The 8,748-nt window shown below is 48.2% G+C and overlaps 1 protein-coding gene across 2 annotated transcripts in view; it reads left to right on the top strand.

Moving 5' to 3' along the window:
- The window catches only part of MLEC (malectin), a 14,542-nt gene extending 6,359 nt beyond the window's left edge, over window positions 1-8,183 (top strand). For both annotated transcript variants that reach the window (XM_015568173.1, XM_015568174.1), the window contains exons 2-5: window positions 236-414; window positions 979-1,155; window positions 1,261-1,318; window positions 2,753-8,183. In XM_015568173.1, the coding sequence (XP_015423659.1) occupies window positions 250-414; window positions 979-1,155; window positions 1,261-1,318; window positions 2,753-2,982 (630 nt within the window). In that variant the 5' untranslated portion in view covers window positions 236-249 and the 3' untranslated portion in view covers window positions 2,983-8,183. The remainder of the gene's footprint in view (window positions 1-235; window positions 415-978; window positions 1,156-1,260; window positions 1,319-2,752) is intronic.
- Window positions 8,184-8,748: the final 565 nt, after the last annotated feature.

The following is an 8,748-nucleotide window of genomic DNA, read 5'->3' on the forward strand; positions in this document are numbered from 1 at the left end:
TAAAGTCCTGCTCTGAGGGTGAAGGGATCTGTTGGGGTGATTAGTGTGTGGTTTCTTTCATTTGACTCTGGCTTAATACTGGTTCTCGTGCCTTTGGGGCCAGGTGCAGAGCGGTTGGCGCTTCCTCTGGGGGGTTATTAGCATCGCCCTGGAAATGCCTCTGGCCACTCTGGGGCCTTTGCTTTTCTTTTATGTTTTGCCTCTGATGTGGTTTCTCTTTGTCTTTTGTCCCCAGCCTCTGACTATGGCATGAAACTGCCAATCCTCCGTTCCAACCCCGAGGACCAGATCCTGTATCAAACAGAGCGGTACAATGAGGAGACCTTCGGTTACGAAGTGCCCATCAAGGAGGAAGGGGACTATGTGCTGGTGTTGAAATTTGCTGAGGTCTACTTTGCACAGTCCCAGCAGAAGGTGAGGCCTGGTCGGCCCCCCTGCTCCCCACCCTCCCCCCGTGAGACATTGCCACTTTTGGATAGTCTTCTGCTGTGGGCCTCCCCGAAGGGAAGAACAGATGAGCTTTGAAGGAAAAGCTGGGTTCCTTTTGCCCCAAAAAGCTGGTGTCCCATTGCTCACAAGGCTGCACTTGCCATGGAGTTGGTGACAGAAAGCAATACCAGAATCCTGGCTCTTGGCTACAGACTGATCGGTTAAGGCCCTCCCTCCAGGTGGTCGCTCCTTCTTTGTTGTCAGCACCGTCTTGTTCTTTTCCTGTCCCCTCCTGTGAATCTCCTCCTCTCCATGTTGAACTTGGTGCTTGTATTCTTTGTTTCCTAAGGCCAGTATGAGGCCTCCCCAACAGAGACGGGACATGGACTTGATTTGGATGAGGGAAAGGACTCCAGTCACCCTAGAGTATATCTAGCCCTGTTTTTAAGTTATTTTTGAACTTGAAGCCCAAGCAGGTGCCTGTTATCCAGCTGCTGAAAGGGTGTGAAACAGATGGTTTTGACACTGTCTCCTTTTTTATCTGGGAAGGTATTTGACGTGCGGTTGAATGGCCACGTCGTGGTGAAGGACTTGGACATCTTTGATCGTGTGGGGCACAGCACCGCTCACGATGAAATCATCCCGATGAGCATCCGAAAAGGGAAGCTGAGCGTTCAGGGGGAGGTCTCCACCTTCACAGGGAAACTCTCCATCGAGTTTGTCAAGGTAACGCTCCTGTTCTGCCCTCCCCGCGGAGGCAGGGCACGCAGGAATGGGCGCGGGGGACACGCTTGCTGTTGTGTGGGGCTGACCACTGTTTCCCCTCCCTAGGGGTACTATGACAACCCCAAAGTCTGCGCGCTCTACATCATGGCTGGGACGGTGGATGGTAAGTTGTTTTTGATCCGCGTTTTGACTTGGGCTGGAGGATGTGGCTGAGAAAACCCTTGGGGGAATAATTGAGCTGCTCACTGCTTGGAAACTATTACTTAAAGCCAGTTGTGGAGACGCCAGCGTCAGGTTGCTGCGATGGAGTGTAGCGTGGTGCTGGCCATAAGCTTTAGAGCATGATCTGTGTTTAAATTTTATTCCTGCCATTTAATCAGCTGTTTGGTTCCTTTAACTTCATTGTAAATTGTGATTAATAATGGTACCTGTTGGTGTGCCTTGACCCTTATAGTCATTTGGAATTGCCTAAAACTTTTCTTTATTCTGTTTCTTTGATGTCTATTTCTTCGGGGGGCGGTGGGGGGACAAAGGAGTTCTTCATGGTTTCTGTGTTCTCTGGAGGTTCCAGCACTGCCAGACTGCACTGGAGAGAAGTTCATGTATTAATGTCTCCTTATCCTTGTGATCCAGCCTCAGGGGATAGTTCTTTCTCAAGGTTGAGACTATGTTGGCCTCCAGCTTCCCAGGCTGATTTTTGCAGAGAAAGCTTGTATTTTAGTGACTTTTCTCCCCATTCCACCTCTGCACCTTTTCCCAACTCATCCTGAATGCACTAAGGATCTCATCCTGTTGTCTTTGTTTAATTTTTATATTCTCACCTAAGGATATGTTTATTGATTAAAGAGAAAGAAAGGGGGGAAAAAAGAGGGAGAGAGAGAGAAACATCTATGTGAGAGACAAATATCGACCTTTTGCCTCGCATACGAGCTCCAACTGGGGATCAAAGCCCAGCCTAGCTATGTGTCCTGACTGGGAATTGAACCCACAACATTTTGGTGCACAGGATGACACTCCAGCCAACAGAGCCACCTGGCCAGGGCACATCCTGTTGTCTTGATGTCCCCCACATGCTGATATGATGACATCTAGGAGGTTGTCTTGCTACCAACAGATTTGTAGCTCGGTCCCTCAGGAGGAGACAGAGCAGGGGGGTGGTATGTGTGGGAACCCAGAACTCTGGATCAGCTCTTCCTCAGCTGCTTTGTGAATCAAAAGGGATGGATGGGACGAGGAGGGATTTGGAAAGGTTAAGTTTGGGTGTTGTGTGATCCCTGTCCAGTCTGTCCTTTTGGGGATCTGGAGAACTAAGACTGGAAGCAGAGATACCGACCCTTCCGGTGTGCAGGGCTCTTACTGCTTTTTAGTTAAATCTAAAGAAGACTGAAAAAATAAAACTAAAATCAAACATCTAAGGAAGGCTAATGTTTTTAGGAATCTGCTGTTCTCCAGGCCAGAGCTATTTCTGCTACTTCTGCTCCTTCCTTTGTACCCTGGTTAGGTTATAGCTTTTCTTTATTGTGACTCATTTACTGCTCTTAAGGGTCTCACTTAAATGCTGTAGGTGTTACTTAAAAGGTATCCTCTTTTATGTCAGATGTACCAAAGCTGCAGCCTCATCCAGGATTGGAGAAGAAAGAAGAGGAAGAGGAGGAAGAAGAATACGATGAAGGATCTAATCTCAAAAGACAGACCAATAAGAACCGGGTGCAGTCAGGCCCCCGCACGCCCAACCCCTATGCCTCGGACAACAGCAGCCTCATGTTTCCCATCCTGGTGGCCTTCGGAGTCTTCATTCCAACTCTCTTCTGCCTCTGCCGGTTGTGAGAACAAATTGCCACCCTGAACAGGGTGGAAGGGTGTGGGAAAGAAACCAAACATGTTGGTTTGGTTTCTGTATTTTTCATAGTGATTAACAAAAACAAACTAAAAAAACACAAAAAAATTAAAGGAGATAAAAAGAGGCAGATTGAGTAGATAGCAGCCCTCGTTCACCACCTGGTCCCAGACCTGCTTCAGTCCTAGTCCTCTCTTTGTGGCTGGCCCCCAGCCATTTCTTTCTTCTCTAGGGTACTTAGGGTAAACTGGGTCCTACCTGTCAAGGATCCTCGTCTGTATACCTAGTGGAAAGGACTCTGAACTTGGAGCAGACACCTCTTTTTCGGTTAGAATTTAACAGCAGGGAAAGGTCATCTCCTTACCCGAGAGGATCAGTGCTGGGAGTTGGGCATGTTCTGAAGTTATGTCCAGGTACATTTCCAGATGCCCTGGGATTGAGAGTATGTGTGTGTGTGTGTGTGTGAAGATGTATAATGTGTATGATAAAGATGAAAACAGAATGGGGTTTTTAAAAGGAAAGAAAAGTAGATACTTTCTTACTTGGAAGCCTTTCTGGTTTTAGCCCTATGATGGTTCCACCTTCAGTGTTTGAGCTTTATCATTGCTTGTCTCCCTAACATGTGCCAGTCAGAGGACTGTCTGGTATCCAAGACGATTAGTTTATGTCAGGTCCTCAAGTTGCCTCTGACTTGTTACCACAACACATCATTTTTATTTCAGTGCCTGTTGGGGACTTGATTTCTTCTCTCTTTCTCTCTTTTTGTTTTATTTCCTTAATCTGGCTCATTTGAAATCTCTTGTCTCTCTCAACCATCTCACTAAATTATTGCCAAGAAGGGAAGGAGATGTGAGGACTTGGGATTCCGTCTGCTTGAATATCTTATCATCTACCACTTCACCTTGATGGTACCTCCCTCCCTGGGTCTCTGAGCCAGCAGCCAGGAAGACCTGACCCAGCAGTTCTGTTACTGGCCCCTTTGTGGGGTCTTGCTGCCAGGAGACAGAGACGCTTTCCAGCCTGCAGCAACAGAACACTTGACCTTAAGAGTCTCTTCTGGTCTTGGGATTAGAAAAGGCTTATGTTAGCATAATTTAAGAGCACCCTCAGAGACTTGAGTCCTACTAAGTGACTGACCACTGTTTAGAGTGTCTAGAATCTGATGTTCATTTACTCCTATGTCCGTCTATGTCACAATTCAACCAGTTTTGGGCTATGCCTAGAGCTGCCCCAAGGAAATAGACTGGTTGTCTATATCCGACCCAGTGACACTGCTCACTGATCTTAATAGTATGCCCCTCTGTCCATTCATTTTCCTATCCAAGTAGCAGTCAGATTCTTGGTGTGACAAGGCTGAAAGATTTCCAGTCAGCCATAGTCCTGGCGGTTCTGAAGTCAACCTTAGCATCTAAGTGTCTGTTTTGAATTCCCTGGAAATTTTTCTGCAGAAAATGAAGCTTCCCTGAATCCCTCTTTTCTGGTCATTGTCACCTTTCTCCCAGCTACAAGGAGTTTTGTAAAGGGAAGGCAGCAAGATTAGTTTCTGCTTGAGCTAGAGCAGCAAAGAATATCAGGCCAGATCGATTTTTTTAAAGAATATGTTTAATTTTGAGTTTCTCCTTTGAGGTATGTTTTTAAAGAGGCTCCATCTTTGTTAGTGACAAACTAAGTAGCTCTTGGGCTCATACAATGGGTTTTGGCTTTTACTGAGTTCCTCCAGGCCAGCATTTTGTTCTTTGATTATTGTAGTTCTTTATTTTAGCTGTGACATAGTCCTCAGTGCTGGGGTAGCGAGTCAGGCGGCTGGACGGCTGCGGCCTGGGCTGCAATCGGAGGAACACCTTTCGGAGTGCTTCACAAGCTCCTGCTTTAAAGGATGTCCTGTGGCCTTGATCCTGGGACCACCTGCCTGGGGCAGTGGACATCCTGACTATTAACGCTCTGACAGTGGCTTTGATTCCCATTCTCTCACAACTCCCCAAAGCCCGAGGCCACTGCCAGTACAGCTGACAAGACGAGAAAGGAAGACTTGCTGTCCCCTTTCGCCTTGTTAGCTTGCCTGGGTCTCTCTGAGGAAGGAGGGGTCCCTGCCACTCACCTCAACCCATCCCTTCCGTGACTCAGAGTCTCAGAAGGAAACCCTGGCTCTTGGGGCCATTTCCTAGCGGTACTGTAAGCCAAGCAGCTTTGCTTCTGCCTCTGTTCCAAGCCCACCCTTTCCCCTGAGCTCAGGGGTAGGGATGGGCACCTTCCTCTTCGGTTGTGTCTGAAAGGAAGGAACGCCTTTCTATAGCTGACAAAATCTAAGGGGAAATGAGGAAACAGGAAGAGATGGTGGGGGCTGGGGTCGAGTCCCCTGGAGCCAAAGGCTGACACAGCTGGCTCATGATGCTGAACTTGAAAGCTTTTTTTTTTTTTTTTTTTTTACTCCTCCAAGATGATATAGGTACATGAAGTTTAGGTTAAAAGGGTGGGATGGGGCACTCTTTATTTTTATTTTTGTATTGTTTGGGTCAAGAATTACTCTGTAGTTCATTTTTTGCTTTTTGCACTGTTTGTTCCCGTGCCTGTATTTTGAGCTAGTGCTAGGACTGAGAGCCTGCACTGCAGGGGGTCTGACTGGGGTAGGGGGTGATGAGTGATGCCAGTGAGGGGTGGGGAGGAGAAACCTGGGCTCTTCTACTGCATCCACGCTCTGCCTAGGTTTTTTGATTCCCCTGAGCCCAGCTTGCCGAAGCTAAGAGCGGACGGCCAAGGTGGAACTCGTTTTGCCAGAAGTGTGACTTCAGTTCTGAGTGGACACGCAAAGGGGTCTGCTGAAGATGGGCTGAGAGTCTGCAGTGTAGCTCTGAGTTGGGTCAGGGGCCAGCTGGCCTCCAAGGGGACTTTTTTGGGCTTCACTCATGCTGAAACATTGTTCCAGGAAACAGTCTGTGGGACTCATGTCCCCTAAACCACATCCACTTTTTTCAGAAAATCTCCACGATAAGGAGAAGCTGCTCAGTGGATACGTTGAGTTCCAGTGACTTACAAGATGGTCATCTTTAGTGTGAGTAGGGTTAGGCTCCAGGGGGACCCCGGGCCTGCAGGTCAGCTGTTGGTTTGAGCGTGTGATCGTACTCTCTGTTCCCGCTGTTTGCCTAAGAAATACTGGCCTGAAATGGGGATTACATGGGAGGTCACTTAGGCTTTAAAGGGATGGCGCGAAATTTGAGTAAGTTCACCTTCCTCTTTCTGCGTCTGGGATTGTTTAATCCCGTTTCGGAGTTGTGATTTGACTTCTTTATCTTTTTGGAGAAGCTTTCATTTTAAGGAATTTCACTTCCTTATCCTGCTTGTACCCTCTCATGGGAAGGCCTGCCTATGGCTTTTGGAATCTCAGTTGAAAGTCAGAAAACAGGCAGTATATATTCCTTTTCCTAGCACTTATGTACCTTTCCCTAGAAACGGACTCACCTTGGAAGCCCAGGGAAAGAAGCAGCAGGTTCTCTACCCTCCCTGGGGATTGGGTCAGACCCACCCCGGTCAGCACGTGCCTTTTCCTCTCCTGCTCTGAGCCAGGGTGGGCATTCCCTCTAGATTCAGGTCTGGGCAGGGGTCTTTCAGTCCCTGCCATGGGGCTGCTTCCCCATCCCTTCTTCCCCCTCCCCTTTGCTGGCTGGCTCTGACCTAATTCAAGTGTCTTGCCTTGAGGAGCCTTAATGTCATCAATTGGCAACATGTAACCCTGTCCTCCATGCCTTTCCAAAAGGACCAAGGAGAGCAGGTGAACTTTCCAAAGTGAGAGACTAACAGATGCTTCTGTTTAAAAAAGAGGGGGCTGTGCTTTGGATCCCCTTCTGCTGTGGCTCCAGGGGAAGAAGCCTGGGAAAAGGCTAGTGATAGTGCAGAAGCAGAACCGGTACCACCTAGGATCTGTTCAGAAATCTTAGAGAAATCTGCTTCTCTTCGATGGAAAGATAAAATTAGGGATCAAGGAGCTCTAAGAAAATTGCAAAGAAGCCTTAATGTTCAAGCTTCAGAGAGCTCAGAGCGATTTTTCCCTTTCAGTCCAAGCGAGGACTCTTTTCTGTACTGAGACCTCTACTGGAGCAAGAAGGCTAGACGTCCTCATTTTGTTACGAGGTTGGCAGCAACAGGTCAGCTGCCCAGCGAGGGCGGGTTTTTTCTTTGTACATGGGTGGTTTGCGGCCGATCTGGTTAGTCCTTCCCCAGCTGCCTTTTGGCTAGCCTACTTTAGGTTGCCAAATCGTTTTGATAAGAGCAGATGATTTGGGGACGGGCTGGGTTGGCAGGAAAAGAGCAGGATAGATCTCTCGGGATGGGTTCCCCCTAGGAGTATAAAAACAAGGAACCAGGACTGTGCTGGCAGCCAGGGAGACAGTAGTGCCTGTTAGAGTTGGCAGAGAAGGCCTTGGCACCTCTTGCATCCAGGCAGTCTTGTGAGATGGGGGCATGTAGCACCAGGCAAAGAAGAACTCCATTCTCACCTCTATTTTGAGCTTCAGTGCTGTACTTCAGTATGAGAAAAACAACAACAAACTGGCGTGCGCTTTCCGCCTGTCAAAGGACAACTGTCGGGAAAGGAGCCGAGTTGCCAGGTGGGAGGGAGCACTGGCAGGGAGACGGTAAATCTAGGAATGAGACATTCCCGACTCCTCTTCTCTGGTGTGTTGTGATCCAGGGAATGAAAAGGTATTGGACCCTGGGTCAGTTTCCTCCTTGTGTTTTTCTTCCACCAAGTTCTCCCACAGTAGGACCAGCTGCTCATTCTGAGCTGAGGGCAGCCACTTCAACCATTAACCTGGCTTGTCAGGAAGCCAACCCCGCCCCTCCAGATTGGTCCTGGCTGCTCTGTTCTGTACCAAGTTCTGGAGAATAGTGTCAAGTTCTTATTAGCCCTCGGTAGTTCCTACTCTCAATTCCCATCCTCTCCCTGCTGAGGCGAAACCAACTCCGTCTGCAGCCACAACGCGCATTTACAGCGGCACAGTGAGGTATGATAGAGGGGCTTTGAACCTGGCTGGCCCGGGAAAGCAGTAGGGGTGGATAGAGCTCTCTTTCCTTCTGGGCTGTCTCCACCTGTCCCTACCCCTTCCATGCCCCACCCTATTCCCACCAAAAAGAAAAAAATTCAGGATGTTTTTCACTGTCCATTGCTTTGTGTTTTAATAAACAATTTGCAGTGACACTCTGTGTTGGGATTGAGTTTGAACTTGATTGCAAAGAGGTGAGGTGATGAGGTGGGCAAAGGGAGACCCTGGGGTTCATTTGGCTGCACAGGTTCTGTGAAGAGTCTAGGAACTTTTGTCCATTTAGCTACATCTCTTGCTTTTTAAGAAATTAATTTTTTTATTGATTTCAGAGAGAGGAAGGGAGAGAGAGAGATAGAAACATCAATGAGAGAGAAATATTGATCGACTGATTCCTGCACACCCCCTACTGGGGATCGAGCCTGAAACCCAGGCATGTGCCCTGACTGTGAATTAAAGGTTCATGGGATGATGCTCAACCACTGAGCCACACTGGCTGGACACATGTCTCTTGCTTTTCTTTTTGCTGGGATGTTTGGTTAAGGAACTGAAGTTCTGTAAAACCATGCCTGGCCAGGTCAACCAACAGCAAACTAAAGGAAAAATAAACCTTTTGGCCGAAACCGGTTTGGCTCAGTGGATAGAGCGTCGGCCTGCGGACTGAAAGGTCCCAGGTTCGATTCTGGTCAAGGGCATGTACCTGGGTTGCACGCACTTCCCCAT

This window comes from Myotis davidii, unplaced genomic scaffold (assembly GCF_000327345.1).
Source record: "Myotis davidii unplaced genomic scaffold, ASM32734v1 scaffold803, whole genome shotgun sequence".
Lineage (NCBI taxonomy): Eukaryota > Metazoa > Chordata > Mammalia > Chiroptera > Vespertilionidae > Myotis > Myotis davidii.